We start from the raw sequence: 23,472 nt of genomic DNA, 5'->3' as shown, positions 1-23,472 counted from the left end.
ACCGATAGTCTTCCAGACTACTACTACATAAAACTGCGTTGGAAATCGTAATCCTAGGGAATATAAAAGCACAGACGTACTGGCGTGCACTTCCAGAGCTCTTATTAAAGACTGAACTAGCCAGTGGCCTCGTAAATAGAGACGGAGATCTCTGTATAAAGTTTTCTCTCTCTCTCGCTCTCTCTCTCTCTCTCTCTCTCTCTCTCTCTCTCGCTCTCTCCCTCCCTCCCCCCCTCTCTCTCTCTCTGGTCAAACAAAGAGGCTGCTTGCTCATACGTTAATACTATTCGCTACATATAAAATCTGACGTTGGTCATCTTTCGTTGTGAGCTGCCACTATCTGTTTACTGTGTGTGTGGTTTTCTGCATGTTCTATATTACGGGTCGTGGTCGATGTGGTCACGCGTACCAGAGGCTGAAGTTTCCTTGGTCAGACCTGAATCGCTGCATTTGTGCTTTGAAAATGACGGCGTTTTCAGCCACCGAAATGTCGGGGGTTGTGGAAGACGCCCCCTAGTTTATCTAAACAATTCGTACTCTCTTATCCGAGATGTCAGCATTCTTCCACAGCACCCGATTTTAGTAATTCCTACACTCTGCCTGTCCATAATGTTCAGCTTGCATATACACATATTTCATCTCCAGCCAAAAAAAGATTTCTTAAAACTTAAATTTATATCCAGTGTCAATAAATGTATGTGTTTCAGGAGACTTTCTCTCACTATTACTAGGCAAAAGCTGATGTCCTCTCTACTTTGGCCATAGCCAGTTATTTTTCTGCCAAATATCAAAACTCATCTACTAGTTTTAGCGCTCCAGTTCTTAATATGATTCTCTCAGCACCGTCTGACTTAACTCGACTACACTCCGTTAGCCTCGTTTTAGTTGGTGTTCATGTTGCAACTTCATTTCAAGGCACTTTCCATTTCGTTCAGCTCATCTCCCAAGGCAGAATAATAGTGTTATCGGCAAACATTTGAAATTTTACTTTTTTCTCCCCAGACATTAATTTCCTTTCCAAATTTCTCCTCAGCTCCCTTTACTTAATGCTCATCGTGCAGGCTCAACATCATGGGGGATCTGTATAGTGTATCAAGTACTTTGTACGATTTCTGACAAACGCATTAGAAACCAACGAATGTCGAAATGCTGCATCCTCGGTTGCTGTAAACGCTGTTATATCACTGCTGGATGTAAGCCTCTTCCCTTCCCCAGTTTGTCGGTCTTTATCGACGGTAGGAAAGTTAGTTAAAAGCAGTTCGATGTTGTTTGGTTGGAACTGAAGACCTCACACGAAGGTAAAACAGGGCAAGTCCTGAGTGCCTGGCTTCTGCTAAATGGCGCAGGTCGATTCGGCTGCTAGCACATCGTTTACACCCAGTAATTAATATTCTCACTCTGGTTAGTGGCAGCATTGGAAAACCAAGAAGGATCAGAAGGAAGCCCGTGTAGCGCGGTTGCTGTTTCTTAACATTCACACGCAATTGTTAATCGTACAACATGAGCCACTGTAAATTCGAACAAAGCTGGCTTAATGACTCGCTACTGCCATTTTTTTCCTCTGAACCCTCTACATAACACTCTTCCTTTCATCTCATTTTCGCTGCTCGCGTATTATCGAAACTTGTTTGACTTTTAGTGTTCGCTACTGCAATTCACACTGTTCCTGGAAGCACGGGTCCGCAAAGGAGGCGTTTACCCAGCTGTATAGTTGGTATATCTCTCTCTCTCTCTCTAATGTCGACATCTGAACCTTCCTGCTATCTCTCTCCGTGTTGTTAAGCAGACATGTAGTACCGCACCCGAGCTACTCCGACCAGCTGACATTTTGGTAACTGAGTGTTGAGGACAAGAAATTGTACGTAGAAAGCTGTAGAGGTGAAGGCTCAATGGCCAGTAAAGATGTGCACTTGTCTCTTAATAAGGGGATCTCGGAGAATGTATGGCTACTTAAGCATTCGATTTAATGAAACTGTCACAGATCAATGAGGACTCACGAAAAAGTGCAATTAACAGTAAGTATCCCCTCCCAAAAAATTTAATGTGGTTTCAGATTTCTTAGTAAAGCAACAATTTTTATTTATTTTAACATTTAATGCGAAGAACACATGCAAATTTCCGAAAATTTCAGTTTTATTTTGCAAAGAATTTGGCGAACTTTTTCCGCTTCGGTGATCTCCAGTTGGCTCAGTCAAGCGCGTTTCCTATTGTGAGCAAAACCGAGAACACATCGTGTCTATTTCCATCGTAATCACGCGCACGCTCAACGTTCGTCAGTCCAAACTGTTCCGAGACTGGACTACTAAAAGAAAAGAAAAGTGAAGACGGTGGTTTTAATGCTTCAGCTGTTCTGCATCGTCCGCTGCCCGCACTCCTTTTAAGTTCTACGCACAGAACATTCACACAGCCACGTCAAGCTGTCAAAAGGGTCCTTCAGTGGGACTTAACTTCTGAGGTCATCAGTCCACTAGAACTTAGAACTACTTAAACCTAACTAACCTAACGACATCACACACATCCGTGCCCGAGGCAGGATTCAAACCTGCGACCGTAGCGCCTACAACCGCTCGGCCACCTCGGGCGACTGCTCTACATCCTCGGCGAAGATCGGATTTTGGAATTTAGTGGAATTTAGCCGACACGGTAGCTCAGCGTGTTCGGTCAGAGAGCTGGTTGGCCTCTGTAATAAAAAAACTGAGTGGAAGGATCAATAAACGAACTTTAACGGGTGTCATGTGACGTCCGCAGCGACCAAAGACAACGATCAACAACGAACAAAAAAAAGCAGACACGGTAGCTCAGCGTGTTCGGTCAGAGGGTTAACTGCCCCCTGTAATAAAAAAACTGAGTTAATCGATGAAGAACGAACTTAAACGGATGTCTTACGACGACGCCCCGAGCAGATGCAACGAACAAAAGTGAACAAAATGAGATTTTTAAAAAAATCCGCTCGGCCACCTCGGCCGTCCTTTCAGTGGGATTTTGTTCAACTCGCACGTCACATCTGCTCGAATGTCAGTTATATGGTCAAAGCGTCGCCTCTGCACTTTGTCGTTTTATGATAGGTTCGTTTTGCAACACCGAGTCTCTTCTGGAGGATGTCTGTAACACTTCATATAAAGCCGTTACCCCATTGAGATTTCTGTCACTCCAGAGCTGCACATTCGCCACTTAACACCGTCTCCTCACACACCTGTTAAACCTTCCATCGTGGTTGCTGCGCTCACGTCGCTTATACGCCACGAATGAAAGTGGTCTCAGAACTTTCGGACGTACTCTGTGCTACATGTGTGTCGGGAGAGTCGAATGACGGAACAACTGTAGGAAGACTCGACGTAATAATTCGAATTCCCGAGCGTTAAGGTGGCTGCCTGCCTCTCCCCCCTGCACCCCAACACAATCACGCGAGCGACGGATTGCAGCGATCCCCCGCAGAGGCGCACAGTCTGTTCTCAGACGACACACGTCCTGCATGTCTCGGCAAATCGCCGGAATCCCCGTGCAGTCCGACGAATGGCAGTGCGGCTGCTGGGCTGCGACTCATTTGCCCAGTTACTGAGCGTGGCTCTGTACTTGTGTTTCGTTTCGATTTGCTCACGTCGAGTAACCGGTTCACGGTACAACTTATGGACATTCTGGTGCCACGAACCGCTCTGACAAGTTACGTTGCTTGTGGAGTTGTCACTTACCTCAAGAAGTAATACGAGTTACAAGTTGGTATTTCAAGTAATTAAGATTCTGAAGCTTATGCTGTAGCAGCGGAAGTGATGGGAAAGTCGTAGCGACAGCGCTCCATCTGTTGGTTCTATCTATCAGAGAACTACAAGCTTTACCAAAGTATTTCACTTTTAAACAGAGTGACGTACAGTACTTTAATATTAACAACATATTTTAACTTAAATATTTAGGACAGATGTATTACACGACTCTACTCAAGTCGCTCGTCATTTCGTATAATCTACATCTACCTCACACAGTTTGTAACAAGAGTTACAACATCGTTGTTGTCGCGCGGAGATTGCAAAACAAATCGTGTAGACACCTGCAGTTCGAGTAAGGCTACTAAATGAAAAAGAAATTGTGGACTAATAAAACGTAAAAGGCGTTGTATTAGCCCAGTGGAAAGATTTACACAAGGCACTTGGGGTCAGTGAAAAATGTAATGTTTTCTGTGAAGTAACCGACAGTTCTCAAGAAATGCATTTCAAAACAAGTTTAATAAATTTCACCTCCCGTTTTTTTTACACATTCGCTTTTTGCAAGTATTCGACAGGGGTACGCAGATTAGCTGCAACTGCAGCTAACTGTAGCAGTTCATTTTTTGTAGCACAGCTACTCGGCTCGTGGTGCCGGTCGAAATCGCTCGCTTGTGGCGAATCGGTGCAACAGCAGTGTGGTTTCCAGTTGTCGAGTGCACGATTTGTTCGAATTATAGGAGGTCTTTTTTCCTCTCAAAAGGCCGTTGAACTCATTAGATTTATGGAGAAATCGGATTTCTCGAGGTTCGACGTACTTGCTTTAAGAAAAGTTACGTGTGTGTGTGTGTGTGTGTGTTTCAGGAACGAGAAGTACTACACGTGCTGCGACGAGCCCTACCTGGACATCACGTTCAACATCACGATGCGCCGCAAGACGCTGTTCTACACGGTGAACCTCATCATCCCGTGCATGGGCATCTCCTTCCTCACCGTGCTCGTCTTCTACCTGCCCTCCGACAGCGGGGAGAAGGTAGGCAGTCAAACTGGTAGAAAGCAGTCCGGATCCCACGGTCATTTGTTAAACATAAGATCGGTGGTTCCGGCGTCTAGTCGTAGGCCGTCCGGCTGACGGTGGAGACATTTGGAAGTCTCGCCACGCGGCCGGGTCAGCGCGGCTGTTCCAGGCGTCGTCAGGTCCACTGATCTTGCCTGAAATTATGGTGGAATAAAAATGCGAGTAGCATCAGTGCATCCAGGGTTCCCTACAAACTCAGTTACGTACAGAAGATAAATTCATCCATCCCGAGAATGGAGAATTGGGATGATTTTTCCCTGTTACCTTTGTCAATACTGGCAATCGTGTATGAAAATGTGGGACATAAATGGTCGTATCTTCTGCTTTAATTGACTTACAAGCCTACATTTTTTACACCGCCAGCGCACCATAGAGTTTAATGTGAGACTTAAATTTCGACTTGTTACATGTTACATTTACGTCTTCCTGGAAACAAAAAAAGTATTAACAGATGGACGAACAGACGGACAGTCGGACAACACGATTAAAAAAATTGTCGCGTTATATGATTAGAAATGAATAATTGTCTAATTTCTTCCTTTAGTTGCCTTGTGAAACTTTGTTGCTTGCCAAATTTCATGATTCTAGGTGACGAGTGAGTTTGCGATGTGACGTAAATTTGACTGCATCGACTTAGCTCATATATATTTCACAGTTAAGGGACCGTACACCTCAGTATGTGACATAAATGTCAACCTGATACGGGAAGCCGTTCCTGAGAAGAATGCTTCTTAACAGACAGAGACGGGCAACAGAGCGATCCTGCAAGGGCTCCGTTCTTAGCGATTCAGTTACGGAACTCTAAAACTGAACTAAAGCGTTCATTATTTCAAAAGCAATCGCCACAACTTTTAAAATTCTGATCCTAGTGTGAGACAAGACGGACAATCCTTTCGTGGAAAAATATCTGCGGTTTCCTACGGGGCCAGGTGCGCACCTCCAAAAATATGGAAATCGCGTGTGGAGATATAGAAACTGGATGTGTAAGGACGCTGTGGGTTCGCCCACGTCCTGCACGTATTCCTAACATCTCCCCACGCTCTTCGGACCACAGCGACCTGTGTGGTACGTTGCATTGTCGTGCTGGTAGATGCCATCGTGCCGAGGAAGAACAAACTGCACGTAGCGGTAAATGCGGGCCGCAAGGATAGATTCATACTTTTATTAGTCCGGAATGACGAGACCGTGCAGGGAATGCCACGAAAACATTTCCCAGACCGTAACACGTGTTTGCTTTCAGGCATTTCGTGCCGTACACGCCAACGAGCGTGCAAGTTGCAGCCGTCAGCACGGGTGCGCGACCCAGGCGGCTGCTGCGTCCAGCAGACGCTGCCGGTGGGCCCGCGGTCCGTCTGGCCGTTCGCCGTCTGTTCGTTTACGCAGCCGCCCCCCCGTCCACGCTCAGTGGTGCACCACAGATGCCTCGCCGCCGGTTTCGTCCAGGACCGTTTCGCAGTGCGCGGTATACTTTCATTATGGCGGCGCGTGAACGGCTTACAGACTTTGCCTTTTCAGAAATGCTTCCACCCTTGGCGCGAAAGCCAATGATCCTCCCCTTTTGGACGTCAGGTAAAGTCTCTCCGTTTGCGCGTTACGACGACTGCACTGTTTCACGTCCCCCAGAAACGCTTTACATACCCATGTCTGCCAGTGGTGCCACGTGCAGTCTGTGTGTGGATATTGCAGCGACATTAATGCGACTGTACCGCGTATAGAGGCCGAAACCGGTCGTGTGTGTTCGATAAAGTTGCAATTAGGCAACTGGGGCGACTTTTCATTAATTGAACGACAGTCGTGGAATCGCCGTCGTCCAAGAAAGGAGAAACTAATAATTTGTCGGATACTTCTGCGAAGCTTTCCGCTGTCGATCTCGAACGAGCGTTACGTCACCGTACTCTTCTTTGCTAAAGCTTTTCAATGCGGGTAAAGAAGTATTCAGTTCTATAAAAAGACATACTCTCTACAGGATTTGGGTTCGTAGAGCAGTTTACAGGACTCAGTACGCTACAGAATTATGTGGCCACCTCTGTGGTGCAGCTTGTCTGCAGTGAAAGGCCTGCACGTATAGATGGGAATACGTGCGGCCTGGCTGTGAGCATTGTGTTGCGCTCCCCTTTCTTTTATTTATTTTTTTTATTAATCTCATTTTGCTCGTTTTCGTTCGTTGTATGTGCTCGAGGCGGACGTCGTAAGTCATCCGTTCAAGTTTGTCGTTGGTCGGTTAGCTGAGTGTTTTTTTTTTTTTTTTTTTTTTATTACAGAGGGCAGCTAACCCTCTGAGCGAACACGCTGAGCTACGGTGCCGGCTGACAGCGAGACAGGGGGGCCGCGAACTGCGTCACTGCTGCGAGGGTGGCAGCCACCGGCAGCCGACACCTTCTCGTATTAAAGGTGAACAGTAAACGGAAATCATAAACAAGCTGTACCTAAACTACAACCACTAAATACCGGACGGTCTCCAGAGATTTTTTCCTGTATATTTTCATATGACACACACGTGGACACCCCTGACTCACAACAGACTAATTGTGTTTCGTTTTGATCCCTTATCCCCATTCATGAGTGTATCTGGATTATACCAACAATATCTGCATAACAGTGCAAAAGTCGACAGTATGCGTCGTGTGTAGTGTACGGAAACAAACTAATTCCACTCGGTCGCAGTAGTTGCTTTGCAGCGACACTTCGCCCCCGGGCTCGCATTCACCGCTGCTCGCGTTTTTTTCCGAGACGTTGTTAGAGGCACGTCGCGAATCCTCAGCAGGACAGACACGACTATTGACGGCACGCGTCCACCGGGTGCAGCGGAGGAGCTGCAGAGGGACGCTGCGTCCAGCCAGCTGTCCCCACAGCAGCGGCAGCGGCAGTCACAGCCTAGCACCGAGATTAGCCGCACGTCGCCCACTTTGTTACTAGAACGTTTTCACTGTTACATATTGCAGACTTTCACACTCAGAGAAACAAAAGTAAACGGGCTAATAAATAGAATAACTGACATTATTAATCTCTCGCGAGCCACCAGGCACCGTGGGCCCAAGTACCGAAACACAAAACTTCGCCGTTGGAGCTCGCTTCTACCTTGCGTACACGCATTTATATAGCTAGACATCAGGCAGTCCACCGGCCATATAGTGGCAGGCAAAACTGTATGACGTACCCCCAGCTGGCTGCTGACGGTGCCTCTGCCTGCCGCAGGTGTCGCTGTCCATCTCGATCCTGCTGTCGCTGACCGTCTTCTTCCTGCTGCTGGCCGAGATCATCCCGCCCACGTCGCTGGTGGTGCCGCTGCTGGGCAAGTTCGTGCTCTTCACGATGATCCTGGACACCTTCAGGTGGGACTCCCCTCCTCTACGACTCTGTGTGTGCCACAGGCTCAAACACGTACCTCTGTCGCCCCCTTTTCTTGCTACTGTCGCCAACTGTGTTTCCGCGCGTGATCCTTTTTCTATTGCTTTCAGCTACTGGATACATCCCGCAATCAAATCTGATTAAATCTTACACCGAAATAACGGTATCCTGCAATGTGTAACAGATATCTGACAACAATGGAAGCACTACGTTTCTTTTACTTATACTACGTATTTTTGATCTCCATGAAAGTTTGTTGTAGGCATTCCACTATCGTCCTCGCATAAATTCTTGTTTTTGTATAGGCCTTATTGTATGTGAAAATGATTGTTCTGTTTATTTTATGAATTAATTTCTTCTTCTTCCATCAAAACACTAATTTCTATCTTTTGAGTAGATTTTTTTTCCTTTGCACCACAGTATAAAACGTAACACTTACGTAGGCAAATTCGAGGTAGTAACGTTTCAGCGGAACTGACAGTCGAACTCAGCACAAGTTGCAGAGCACCCGTCACAGATTATTCTACGACCCACCAATTTTACAAGGGGGTGTCCTAACAAAAATAAATCTTTTAAAATAACTGATCACGAGTTAACTTTTGTATGTAAACAATGTGTTTTGATGTACAAATGGTTCAAATGGCTCTGAGCACTATGGGACTTAACTTCTGAGGTCATCAGCCACCTACAACTTAGAACTACTTAAACCTAACTAACCTAAGGACATCACACACATCCATGCCCGAGGCCGGATTCGAACCTGCGACCGTAGCGGTCGCGCGGTTCCAGACTGTAGCGCTTAGAACCGCTCCGCCACACCGGCCGGCTTTTGATGTACATAAGTAAAAGTGAAATAACTCGTACATTTATTCCGTGATTAAAAAATAAAAAAATACTGATTGCGCGTGACACACACACACACACACACACACATACGGACACGCACACATACGAGCTAGCTGACTCACAAAGCATCTTCAGTTTCACATACACAGTCTTTACGCGAGATATAAGTACGAGGAAGCAATGTGTTCGCTGGATCGTACGGAAAGATATGAGCGTTCGTTCTTTTCGCGCGCTATACGACATTGGAATAATAGAGAATTGTGAAGGTGGTTCGATGAACCCTCTGCCAGGCACTTAAATGTGGTTCCTAGAGTATCCACGTAGATGTAGATGTGTGTGTTCCTAGGTAGTAAACTTAGCCATAATGCACAACGCGTCTGTCTCTCGTAGCGTCTGCCACTGCGGTCGCGTCACCATCTTCATGACGTTTTCGCTTTTACTGAATGAACCTGTAACGAAACGCGCAACTCCTCTTGGAATCTTACCTGTTTCTGATGTGGGACGCAGACCGACAACCAATATTACAGTGCCCGTCGAACGAGGGTTTTGTAAACTACCTGCATTTCCTCAGGATTCTTCCACAGTATCTCAGACTGGCATCTGCCTTACCTGCGACTACTTTTATGTGGTCGTTCTCAATTAAATCGATCCGTACATATACTTCCAGACACTTAGTGCATCTTCCTGCGTCCAATGATTGTTGAGCAGGCAAACACCAGTGGCACTTTCCTCCCATTCGTTAGCAATGTGTTATACCTGTTTTTGTTGCAGGTCGATTGCCACTGCCCGCACCGAGTATTTTCTCCTCATCCAGCAGCATCAGACGCGAAAAATGTGCAGGAACTTCCGACGTTCCGCGTTAGGTGGTATGTTGTAAACAGTAATGGTCCTGTAACAGTCGCCCAAAGTGCCCCCTTTAAGGACGACTCGCAAAGAGCTCTCCAATCCAGTGACAAAGCTAGTGTGATGTTCCGCGAGCTAGTATTTTGTGTGTTAGGCTGCTCTTTGGATCGTCTTCAGTAAGTCGGGGAAGACGACACTACCTGGCCGCCTTCTGGTCTCGTTGACGAGCAGAGCGAAGTGGGTTCGCCACGGTCGTTGTTTTCTGAATCCGCGTTTGATTCCTACAGCGGAGATTAGGTCGCATAGGGAGCCTAAAACACATTCCCAAATTCTACAACAGACCGACATCACGGGTGTCGGCCTATAGTTTTGTTCTCGAAACCGGGAAAGACATGTGAATCCTTCCAGTCACTTATAACCCATCGCCCGTCAGATTGTTTCTGTTGTACTGAGCGAATTCAGTTTATTTTGTATCCGACAGTCGGTAATTCCGCTGTCTGTTGTTTTGACATCCGCGCGACCACTGAAACGCGGAACCACAGTTGTTTCCTGAGCGAAACAATTTCGCGCCAACTTATTCATTATGTTGGCCTTCTCTGTCACCATCACTTCACTGCTGTTACGATCACTGGGTGTCTGGAGAGATGGCTCCGTTTTAACATAAACCTTTGTTTTTCTGTCAGATCGGTAGGTAGAATTTTCCTGTGGAAACCGTTAAACGTTTCATGCATGGCTGTCGTTACGCTCAAGTTCGTCTGCCTGTGAGGCTGTGCCAACGTCAAAGCCCTCTCCGCCCTGCAACACGGAGGGGCTCCCCGTCTCACAAAACCCTGTGGGACTTGTGTGCATCTCTCTGTCTAGAGCTGCACCAGTCTCACCACGGTGCAGAGATTACCGAAATGCTTTAAATGTTCGCAAATGTAAAACATACTCTTCACAGGACACTAGCATCTTGTGACTGTAATGTCAGTGAGACGCAAACTGAAGCAGTCAACAATACATATTGCGATAGTGATAGTGTAAGATATTTGTTTTGTAGATTTATTGCGTTTTCGTGGAGAATACCCAGCACTCCGTCAGCGTTTTACCGCTCCCGTTGATATTATCGATAAAACAAATATCGCACTAGACTAATATGGGACCACGTAAAATTCTGTTTTAAAAATCATCTTGTTTGTAACAGGAAACAAACGGGAGGTTTCCCTCCACACTGGACGACCTCCAGCTATTATCGTGTAAAACATATGAAGTTCATCGCTCAAAAACTTTTCGAGACTTTTGCAAAAAACGTCTTGCCTTTATGTAGTGCTGCACATGCGCACTTTTAAAAAAGCACAAATGAAACTAGGTTCGTTTTTTAGGTGTAGACACGTTTTATGTGCAATGTATCTGCCTAACGACGTGGTAATCACGCATTCGTTTTTGCAGCTGAAATGTGTGATTTCTGCTTTGACACTGAACATTAGAGCATACTGCGAAGATGTGTTTTTTTAGTAGTCTTCTGTAACATACACTTTCCGCCTTCCAACGAGGGTGGTAGTTATAAGCGTAAAGCTTTTAATAAAATGTTAGGTAATAACTCAGTGATTAACTTCGGCCTCAGATAACGCTAGCCAGAGATAAAGTAGAAAGCACATCGCTGTCTACCTTCATGTGTTTCTCCGTTCCGTAGAGGAAGGTGAACATTGTCGATGGTGTGCCTTCATTTGTCTGTTTTGATGGACAGTATGTAGAGAGCGACTGTGTAAGAAGAACTCTGATCCGCCAGTAACAAAAGCAGACACAAAGGAACGGAACACGCTTTTGTAGCATTATATTTAAACAGTCGGTATAATAGCCATAATTAATTTTAGGTGAAAAGTTTTACACACAGCCTGTTGTTGTGGTCTTCAGTCCAGAGACTGGTTTGATGCAGCTCTCCATGCTACTCTGTCCTGTGCAATATTCATCATCTCCTAGTACGTACTGCAACCTACATCCTTCTGAATCTGCTTAGTGTATTCCTCTCTTGGTCTCCCTCTACGATTTTTACCCTCCATGCTGCCCTCCAATACTAAATTGGTAATCGCTTGATGCCTCAGAACGTGTCCTACCAACCGATCCATTCTTCTAGTCAAGTTGTGCCACAAATTTCTCTTCTCCCTAGTTCTATTAAATACTTCGTCATTAGTTATGTCATCTACCCATCTTCCGCATTCTACTGTAGCACCACATTTCTAAAGATTCTATTTTCTTCTCGTACAAACTATTTATCGTCCATGTTTCACTTCCATACATGGCACACCCAACGCAAGTACTTTAAGAACGACTTAATGGCACTTAAATCTGTACTCGATGTAAACAAATTTCTGTTCTTCAGAAACGCTTTCCTTGTCATTGCCAGTCTACATTTCATATCCTCTCTACTTCGACCATCATCAATTATTTTGCTCCCCAAATAGCAAAACTCATCTACTACTTTAAGTGTCTCATTTCCTAATCTAATTCCCTCAGCATCACCCGATTTAATTCGATTACATTCCATTATCCTCGTTTTGCTTTTGTTGATGTCCCTCTTATATCCACCTTTCAAGACACTGTCCATTCCGTTCAACTGCTCTTCCAGGTCCTTTGCTGTCTCTGATAGAATTACGTCATCGGCGAACCTCAAAGTTTTTATTTCTTCTCCATGGATTTGAAATTCCTACTCCGAACTTTTTTTTTGTTTCCTTTTCTGCTTGCTCAATATACAGATTGAACAACATCGGGAATACGCTACAACCCTGTCTCACTCCCTTCCCAACCACTGCTTCCCTTTCATTCCCCTAGACTCTTATAACTGCCATCTGATTTCTGTACAAATTGTAAATAGCCTTTCGCTTCCTGTATTTTACCCCTGCCACCTTCAGAATTTGAAAGAGAGTATTCTAGTCAACATTGTCAAAAGCTTTCACTAAGTTTACAAATGCTAGAAACGTAGGTTTACCTTTCCTTAATTTATCTTCTAAGATAAGTCGTAGGGTTAGTATTGCCTCACGTGTTCCAACATTTCTACGGAACCCAGACTGATCTTCCCCGAGGTTGGCTACTACCAGTTTTTCCATTCGTCTGTAAAGACACCTGCTTTCTTTGGGATTGGAATTATTATATTCCTCTTGAAGTCTGAGGGTATTTCGCCTGTCTCATATCTTGCTCACCAGATGGTAGAGTTTGGTTAGGCCTGGCTCTCCCAAGGCTGTCAGTAGTTCCAATGGAATGTTGTCTACTCCCGGGCCTTGTTTCAAATTAACTCTTCACGCAGTGTAATAACTCTTCATCTACATCCTCTTCCATTTCCATAATTTAGTCCTCAAGTACATCGCCCTTGTATAGACCCTCTATATACTCCTTCCACCTTTCTGCTTTCACTTCTTTGCTTGGAACTGGTTTTCCATCTCAGCTCTTGATATTCATTAAAGTTTTCTCCAAAGATCTCTTTAATTTTCCTGTAGGCAGTATCTGTCTTACCCCTAGTGAAATAAGCCTTCACATCCTTACATTTGTCCTCTAGTCATCCCTGCTTAGCCATTTTGCACTTCCTGTCGATCTCATTTTTGAGACGTTTGTATTCCTTTTTGCCTGCTTCATTTACTGTATTTTTATATTTTCTCCTTTCATCAATTAAATTCAATATCTCTTCTGTTACCCAAGGATTTCTACTAGCCCTCGTCTTTTTACCTACTTGATCCTCTACTGCCTTAACTATTTCATTCCTCATAGCTACCCATTCTTCTTCTACTGTATTTCTTTCCCCCATTCCTGTCAATTGTTCCCTAATGCTCTCCCTGAAACTCTCTACAACCTCTGGTTCTGTCAGTTTATATAGATCCCATCTCCTGAAATTTCCGCTTTTTTGCAGTTTCATCAATTTTAATCTACTGTTCGTAACCAATAGATTGTGGTCAGAGTCCACATCTGCCCCTGGAAATGCCTTACAGTTTAAAACCTGGTTTCTAAATCTCTGTCTTGCCATTATATAATCTATCTGAAACCTTCCAGTATCTCCAGGCCTCTTCCATGCATACAACCTTCTTTCATGATTCTTGAACCAAGTGTTAGCTATGATTAAGTTATGCTTTGTGGAAAATTCTACCAGGCGGCTTACTCTTTCATTTCTTACTCCCATTCCATATTCACCTACTACATTTCCTTCTCTTCCTTTTCCTACTATCGAATTCCAGTCACCCATGACTATTAAATTTTCACCTCCCTTCCCTATCTGGACAATTTCTTTTATCTCATCATACAATTGATCAATCTCTTCGTCATCTGCGGAGCTAATTGGTATATAAACTTGTACCACTGTGGTAGGCATTGGCTTCATGTCTATCTTGGCTACAATAATGCGTTCACTATGCTGTTTGTAGTAGCTTACCCGCACTCCTATTTTTTGATTCATTATTGAACCTACTCCTGCATTACCCCCATTTGATTTTGTATTTATATTCACTTGACCAGAAGTCTTGTTCCTCTTGCCACCGAACTTCACTAATTCCCAGTATATCTAACTTCAACCTATATATTTCCCTTTTTAAATTTTCTAACCTACCTGCCCGATTAAAGGATCTGATATTCCACGCTCCAATCCATGGAACGCCAGTTTTCTTTCTCCTGATAACGACATCCTCTTGAGTAGTCCCCGCCTGGTGATCCGAATGGGGGACTATTTTACCTCCGGAATATTTTACCCAAGAGGACGCCATCATCATTTAACCATATAGTAAAGCTGCATGCCCTCGGGGAAAGTTACGGCTGTAGTTGTCCCTTGCTTTCAGCCGTTCGCAGTACCAGAACAGTAAGGCTATTTTGGTTAATGTTACAAGGCCAGATCAGTCAATCATCCAGACTGTTGCCCCTGCAACTACTGAAAAGGCTGCTGCCCCTCTTCAGGAACCACACTTTTGTCTGGCCTCTCAACAGATACCCCTCCATTGTGGTTGCACCTACGGTACGGCCATCTGTATCGCTGAGGCACGCAAGCCTCCCCACCAACGGCAAGGTCCATGGTTCATGGGGGAAGACACACAGCATATACACACAGCGCATTGTGCCGTATTTTGTGCGAGTCAATAGACGGAATTTAAAAATCAAAATACGTTTAACTAATAACAATCGAGGTACATTTAATAACAAATTTTAGTGAAATGGGCCTCACTGTTTAATTCCGTTTGCAGACACGCACAAAAGATGGCTGAGGACGCCATGTGTGGAACTTTTCATGTGAAATTAATTAAGATTGTTCATGGTGTGGTTTCCTGTAGTCATGTCCTAGTTCATGAACCACGGACAACGTATGAGTGGCCAAGTAAGTGGTCCCAACAGTCGGGATACCAGTTACTTTGGAATTAGGCTGGCCATCTCGGACATATTCTGAGTCGTGGTCACCTTTGGGCTCATACGGCAAAGACTACCAAATCCACTGGTTAGTCCCTCAACCGTTAGGGGTAAAACTCAATGGGACTCGGGGCAAGTAAGGCTAGCAACCTGCTTCCCTGTTACTTTAATTATGATGCTGGCAACAATCAGAGCAAAATGCCTCGGACCTTTGGAGGTGACGGAGTCCCACCTCTAACTGACAAACCAGGGACTCCTAAGATACGACTTGGCAAATAAATGGTAATGAGATGGGGAGCTATTAATATCAATGGGGGCTACTCTGGGAAGAAGGTAGAGCTGGCAGAGGCTGCAAGTAAGATGAGGCTGGATGTTTTAGCTGTTAGTGACATTCTGGTAAGGGGTGAGAAAGAAGAGGAAGTAGGAGAATACAAGGTCTACCTGTCAGGAGTCAAAGCAGGAATAGCACAATGGGGTGTAGGGCTTTACATCAGGAAAGAAATGGAACCCGGCGTAGTTGCAATAAGGTATGTAAACGAACGACTGATGTGGATAGATTTCACAGTGTCTAGCAAGAAAATTAGGATTGTGTCAGTATATTCGCATTGTGAAGGGACAGATCACGATAAGATGGATAGTATTTATGATGCACGCAGTGATGTAGTTGTTAGAGTAAAGGACAAGGACAGTGTTCTGCTCATGGGTGATTTTAATGCCAGGATTGGAAATCGAACAGAAGGGTATGAAAAGGTTTTGGGTAAATTTGGAGAGGATATGGAGGCCAACAGGAACGGGAAACAACTCTTGGATTTCTGTGCCAGTATGGGTTTAGTAATCACAAACTCCTTTTTTAAACATAAGAACATTCCCCGGTATACTTGGGAAGGCAGGGGAACCAGATCTGTCATTGACTATATAATGACAGATCAGGAATTCAGGAAGGCTGTGAGGGACACACGTGTATTCAGGGGATTCTTTGATGACACTGATCATTATTTAATCTGCAGTGAAATTGGGATTGTGAGGACGAAAGTGCAGGAGGTCAGGTCCATATGTAGGAGGATAAGAGTGGAGAAACTTCAGGACAAGGAAACAGGCACAAGTACATAACAGCGATCTCAGAAAGGCACCAGTTAGTTGAATGTAGTCAATTACAGTCATTGGAAAAGGAATGGACAAGGTACAGGGACACAGTACTAGAAGTGGCTAAAGAATGTCTTGGAACAGTAGGATGAAGCAAACAGCTTGGTGGAATGACACAGTCAAGGCAGCCTGTAAAAGGAAAAAGAAGGCGTATCAAAAATGGCTACATACTAGAACTCGGGTAGACAGAGAAAGTTATGTTGAAGAAAGAAACAAAGCCAAACAGATAATTGCAGCATCCAAGAACAAATCTTGGGAAGACTTTGGAAGCAGGTTGGAGACTTTGGGTCAAGCTGCTGGAAAACCATTCTGGAGTGTAATTATCAGTCTCCGAAAGGGAGATAAGAAGGAAATGACAAGTATTTTGGACAGGTCAGGAAAACTGCTGGTGAATCCTGTGGATTCCTTGGGCAGACGGAGGGAATATTTTGAAGAGTTGCTCAATGTACGTGAAAATACGATGAGTAATGTTTCAGATTTCGATGTACAATGGGGTAGGAATGATGATGGAAATAGGATCACATTTGAGGAAGTGGACAAAATGGTCAATAGATTGCAGTGCAATAAAGCAGCTGGGGTGGATGAAATTAAGTCGGAACTCATCAAATGCAGTGGAATGTCAGGTCTTGAAATGGCTACACAGGGTAATTGAAATGGCCTGGGAGTCGGGACACCAATCTTTAAACATGGAAACAGAAAAGATCGTAACAACTACAGAGGTATTTCTTTAATCAGCGTTGTGGGTAAAATCTTCTCAGGTATTGTTGAAAGGAAAGTGCGAGTATTAGTTGAGGAGCAATTGGATGAAAATCAGTGTGGGTTTAGGCCTCTTAGAGGTTGTCAGGACCAGATCTTTAGCTTACGGCAAATAATGGAGAAGTGTTACGAGTGGAACAGGGAATTGTATCTATGCTTTATAGATCTAGAAAAGGCATATGACCGGGTTCCTAGAAGAAAGTTATTGTCTGTTCTACGAGATTATGGAATAGGAGGCAAATTTTTGCAAGCAATTAAAGGTCTTTACATGGACAGTCAGGCAGCAGTTAGAGTTGACGGTAAATTGAGTTCACGGTTCAGAGTAGTTTCAGGGGTAAGACAAGGCTGCAACCTGTCTCCACTGTTGTTCATATTATTTATGGATCATACGTTGAAAACAATAGACTGGCTTGGTGGGATTAAGATATGTGAACACAAAATAAGCAGTCTCGCACATGCGGATGACTTAGTTGTGATGGCAAATTCGATTGAAAGTTTGCAAAGTAATATTTCAGAGCTTGATCAGAAATGTAAGGACTATGGTATGAAGATTAGCATCTCCAAAACGAAAGTAATGTCAGTGGGAAAGAGATATAAACGGATTGAGTGCCAAATAGGAGGAACAAAGTTAGAACAGGTGGACAGTTTCAAGTACATAGGATGCATATTCTCACAGGATGGCAACATAGTGAAAGAACTGGAAGCGAGGTGTAGCAAGGCTAATGCAGTGAGTGCTCAGCTACGATCTACTCTCTTCTGCGAGAAGTAAGTCAGTACCGAGACTAAGTTACCTGTGCACCGTTCAATCTTTCGAGCAACTTTGTTGTATGGGAGCGAAAGCTGGGTGGATTGAGGTTACCTTATCAACAAGGTTGAGGTTACGGATATGAAAGTAGCTAGGATGATTGCAGGTACTAGTAGATGGGAACAATGGCAGGAGGGTGTCCACAATGAGGAAATCAAAGAAAAACTGGGAATGAACTCTATAGATGTAGCAGTCAGGGCGAACAGGCTTAGATGGTGGGGTCATGTTACACGCATGGGAGAAGCAAGGCTACCCAAGAGACTCATGGATTCAGCAGCAGAGGGTAGGAGGAGTCGGGGCAGACCGAGGAGAAGGTACCTGGATTCGGTTAAGAATGATTTTGAAGTAATAGGTTTAACATCAGAAGAGGCACCAATGTTAGCACTGAATAGGGGATCATGGAGGAATTTTATAAGGGGGACTATGCTCCAGACTGAACGCTGAAAGGCATAATCAGTCTTAAATGATGATGATGATGATGATGTCAGAACCGCTCTTTACATATGGTATGTAATTGCAATAGCGTCTTAGATTCATCTTAGACTGTTTTTGCTCATGACGGATCAGTACACTCATTACAAACTCGCTCTCTACGGAGTGATAATCAAAAGATATAAATCAAGACTCATCATTGATCATCTTCGTCTTCCTCCTCGGAACCGAGAAACATAAGAAGTTGGGCAGCAATGGACATTCGACTAACATTACGTCAGGCCGAATTTATTCGCTGGCTTTTACTTGACATTTTATTAAAAACCCACGAATGTAATTGCTACCCGCGATGAAACGTGGAAAGGATACGACATGCCGTCTCCTAACACAATAATTACGATGTTCTGATCGACGCGAGGGAGTGAGTCCGTTTTTAATTTGAGGAGACACTAGTGTGCTCAGTGTATGCTGATTATGTGGCTTCCAAATTAATTCTGAAAAGAATCTGTGTGGAAGCAGAGGTTTGGTGCATTGGAACCCTATAAAAACACGATGCTATGCGAAAGCGAGCAAACGCTACGTAATGGACCAAGAAGGTTTGACAGTGCACGTGCCTGGAATTTCATCCATTTCCAGTTCCATCCTGCATTCCTGATTGTTCTATTGCATTCCCACCCACTGCCCTGCACTCTTTTACTCAACGGTTCTCGATTGCAAGCAATTTCTTTGGAGTTTGCGAACACCATGTGTTCCAGTCTTCATTACCCGTTCCTCTTCTGTTCGTAAAAGTAATTCTTCATTCATCATTCTGTGAGTACAATGTACTTTTAGAATTTTTCTTTCGAAACTATCCTAGTATTTTTCCTTGGCGAATGCCCACGATTTTCTACGGTGTAATCAAAAAAGGATTTGCTTCACCTCGGTTCCAAGACTTCCGGAAAACTGGAATAGAGATCAATGTAACCATCATTTCCGCCATTTTTATTGCTCATGAAACCCACACATTGCATGTTGTACCACCATACAGCGAGACCTTGGAGAGGTGGTGGTCCAGACTGCTGTACACGCCGGTACTTCTAATCCCCAGTAGCACGTCCTCTTGCTTTGATACATACGTGTATTCGTCGTGGCATACTATCCACAAGTTCGGCAAGGCACTGTTGGTTCAGATTGTCCCACTCCTCAATGGCGATTCGGTGTAGATCCCTCAGGGTCGTTGATACGTCACGTCGTCCATAAGCAGCCCTTTTCAATCTATCCCAGGCATGTTCGATAGGGTTCATGGCTGTAGAACATGCTGGCCACTCTAGTCGAGCGATGTCGTTATCCTGAAGGAAGTCATTCACAAGACGTGCACGATCGTGCGCGAATTGGCGTCCATGAAGACGAACGCCTCGCCAGTATGCTGCCGATATGGCGGCCTTGTCACAGAGGGCGGAGGAGCGGACAGAGGTTCAGGGCACTCTCTTGTCCTAGGGGTGGGAAACTGCCCCTAAAGAATCAGCAATGATCAACGGCATGAGGATGCAGAAGGCAATGGAAACCATTGCATTAAAGACACATAACGTGTATCCACAGGACGTGTGGCCTGTAGCTGAAAAAAGTGTCATGATGATCTCTCCATTGGCAATAGATTCCAGTATAGTTTCCATTTCGGATCTTCATGAGGGGACTGCCAAGGGGGCGGTGACCATGAGAAAAAGATTAATTAATCAACTAAAGGATAACGTTCTATGAATCGGGGCGTAGAATGATTTCTAATCAGATGAATATAGAATAATGTCAACAGCAGTAAAAATGGTATAACGGGAGTAGGATTCGTTATGAATAGGAAGGTAGGGCACAGAGAGTGTTACTGTCAACAGTTCAGTTGTCCTTGTCACAATTGACAGCAAACCAGCACCGACAACGATAGATCAGATATACATGCCGACGTCGCAAGCTCAAGATGAAGTAGAGAAAATGTATGAGGGTTTTGAAAGGGTAATGTAGTATATAAATGGGGATGAAAATCTAATTAGATTAGATTATATTAGATTAGTACTTGTTCCATAGATCATGAATACGACACTTCGTAATGATTGTGAGGCTACAGTGAAGATCTCTAGCTCTTTAAATAAGTGTCTGCAGAATGATCTTGGATGAGCTCCAGCAATTATTCTCATTACACGCTTTTGTGCAATAAACACTATTTTACTCAATGATGAGCTACCCCAGAATATAATGTCATACGAAAGCAGAGAATGAAAATTGGCGTGGTAAGCTAATTTAATGATATGTATATCGCCAAAATTTGCAATGACCCTAACAGGGATTCAGCAGATCTTCAGCGTGTTTTTTTTCCAGTTCAACCTCTCATCAATGCATACACCTAGAAATTTTTAATATTCTACCTTAGCTACCGATTTCTGATCGAAGTCTATACTTATTGGTGTCATTCCATTTACTGTTGAACTGTATATACGAAGTTTTGTCAAAGTTTAATGAGAGCCCATTTGGAGAGAACCACTTAATGATTTTCTGAAAAACATCGTTTACAATTTGATCAGTTAATTCCTGTCTGCTGGGTGTGATAGCTATACTTGTATCATCGGCAAAAAGCACCAGCTTTGCATCTTCGTGAATATAGAATGGCAAGTCATTAATATATATTAAGAACAGCAAAGGACCCAAGACCGAACCTTACAGCACCCCATTCTTTATTGTTCCCCAGTTTGACAAATCACCAGTTTCTTGCATATTATGTGAACTGCTTATTTCAACTTTCTGCACTCTTCCAGTTACGTATGGTTTAAACAATTTGAGCGCTGTCCCATTCATACCACAGTACTTGAGCTTATCTAGAAGTATTCCATGATTTACACAATCAAAATCCTTTGAGAGATCACAAAAAATCCCAACTGGTGCCTTCTGGTTACTCAGAGCATTTAATATTTCATTAGTGAAAGTATATATAGCATTTTCCGTTGAGAAACCTTCCTGGAAACCACACCGACATTTTGTTAAAACTTTATTTTTACAAAGGTGTGAAGCTACTGTACAATACATTACTTTTTCAAGAATTTTGGATAAGGCAGTCAGAAGAGAGATTGGGTGGTAGTTGTTGACATCAGACGTATCCCCTTTTTTATGCAGTGGTTTAACAATGGCATACTTCAGTCTATCTGGAAAAATACCCTGCTTCAGAGACCTATTACATACGTGGCTGAGAATCCCACTTATTTCTCGGGAACTAGCTTTTATTACCCTGCTGGAAATGCCATCAATTCCATGTGAGCTTTTGTTCTTGAGAGAGTTTATTATCTTCCTAATTTCAGAAGGAGAGGTGGGTGGAATTTCAAATGTATCAAATTGTGTAGTAAGGCCTCTTTCATTAACTGCCTTGCTTCTTCTAATGAACTTGTAGATCCTATTTTCTCTACAACATTTAAAAAATGTCTCCCTTGTAATCATATTCCAAATTGTTTTGATTTTGTTATCAGAGTTATTAATCTCAGACATGATGCACATGCTTCTGGACTTTTGAATAACCTTTCTTAATGTAGCACAGTAATTTTTATAATATTTGGCTGTTTCTGGGTCATTACTCTTTCTTGTTGTTAGATACAGTTCCCCTTTTGTGATTACAAGATATTTTTATTCCTTTAGTAAGCTAAGGCTTTTTGCATGCTTTCTTATAATTAGATTTAACTGCTTTCTTGGGGAAACGGTTTTCAAATTCTCTTGCAAGTGTATCATGAAATAAGTTATATTTTGAATTAGCATCGGTTTCCTTGTACACCTCATCCCAGTCTAACTGCTGAAGATTTTCCCTGAAATTTCTAATTGTTGAGTCATTAATTGAACGCACAACTTTGGAGGGTAGTTTTGAATTACTGAATGGAGCTATGTCATATACTGTAACTAGCTGAGCATCATGATCAGAAAGCCCATTCTCAACAGGACAAGAATTTATGCTTTTAAATTTATCTTGGTCTATAAAAGTGTTATCTATCAATGTGCTGCTGTCCTTTACTACCCGAGTAGGAAAATTAATGACAGATGTCAAAGTGAAAGAACCGAGCAAGACTTCCAGATCATTCTTCCTATTACACTCTTTCAGTGAATCAACACTGAAGTCCCCACAAATAATAATTTGCTTTCCCCTATCTGACAGATAGCACAACAAGGCATCCAAGTTTTCCAGGAATAAATGAAAGTTTGCTGAAGGGTACCTATATGCTGTTACAATTATAAAAAGAGCCCTCCTTCAGTTTAAGTTGACAGGCACATGCTTCTATATGTTGCTCTTGACAAAACTTTTTTGTATCTAAGCTTTCTACACAGTGATACCTTTTGACGTATATGGCAACTCCTCCTCTCACCTTATTCTCTCTACTCATATGTGCAGCTAGTTTATAACCCCTGATATTTACCTTTTCCATATCAGGCAGGATGTGATGCTCAGACAGGCATAGTATATCTTTTACTTTATCAGATTCAATGTCATCTAAACCAACCAGGAGCTCATCTACTTTATTTTTCAATCCTGGAATATTTTGGAGAAAAATGGTAACATTATTTTTTACTTTACTTTTGTGAGAATCTACTTTTTCTTTAATCCACCGCCGGCCATTGTGGCCGAGCGGTTCTAGGCGCTTCAGTCTAGAACCGCGCGACCGCTACGGTCGCAGGTTCGAATCCTGCCTCGGGCATGGGTGTGTGTGATGTCCTTAGATTAGTTACGTTTAAGTAGTTTTAAGTTCTAGGGGACTGATGACCTCAGATGTTAAGTCCCATAGTGCTCAGAGCCATTTTAATCCGCCAATATTTTGGTTAAATATGGTAACATTATTATTTACTTTACTGTTGTGAGAATCTTCTGAGTTTTGGACCTCTTTAGCACCTGCCTGCGTGAACTTCTCATTGGACACTGATATTAATCTAAAAAATGAGGTACATCCATGAGTACTAGTGTCCCCCCTTATGGATTATGGATTTCGCTAACAACCCTGCCAGTTTACCCTCTTCTTTCCTACTGAGATGTAGGCCGTGCCTTGTGAAATCCTCCCTATCAATAGCCTCGACAGGAACCAATCCAATGTCTGACAGATTGTCTGCCCTACACAACTGGTCCAACTCCGTACTTACCCTCCTGACAGAGCGGTTCAACTGGGGCCGATCATGCAGCACGA

The 23,472-nt window shown here is 43.5% G+C and overlaps 1 protein-coding gene across 1 annotated transcript in view; it reads left to right on the top strand.

The window, feature by feature from the left end:
* LOC124718786 overlaps positions 1-23,472 on the top strand; it is a 480,197-nt gene that overhangs the window by 361,922 nt on the left and 94,803 nt on the right. Inside the window, exons 10-11 of the mRNA XM_047244394.1 lie at positions 4,560-4,728; positions 7,969-8,105. Of these exons, the coding sequence (XP_047100350.1) occupies positions 4,560-4,728; positions 7,969-8,105 (306 nt within the window). The remainder of the gene's footprint in view (positions 1-4,559; positions 4,729-7,968; positions 8,106-23,472) is intronic.

The sequence above is a fragment of the Schistocerca piceifrons genome, chromosome 10 (assembly GCF_021461385.2).
Source record: "Schistocerca piceifrons isolate TAMUIC-IGC-003096 chromosome 10, iqSchPice1.1, whole genome shotgun sequence".
Taxonomy (NCBI): Eukaryota; Metazoa; Arthropoda; class Insecta; order Orthoptera; family Acrididae; genus Schistocerca; species Schistocerca piceifrons.
Note: the sequence above shows the minus strand (reverse complement) of the source record. Positions and strands in the feature narration are given on the sequence as shown.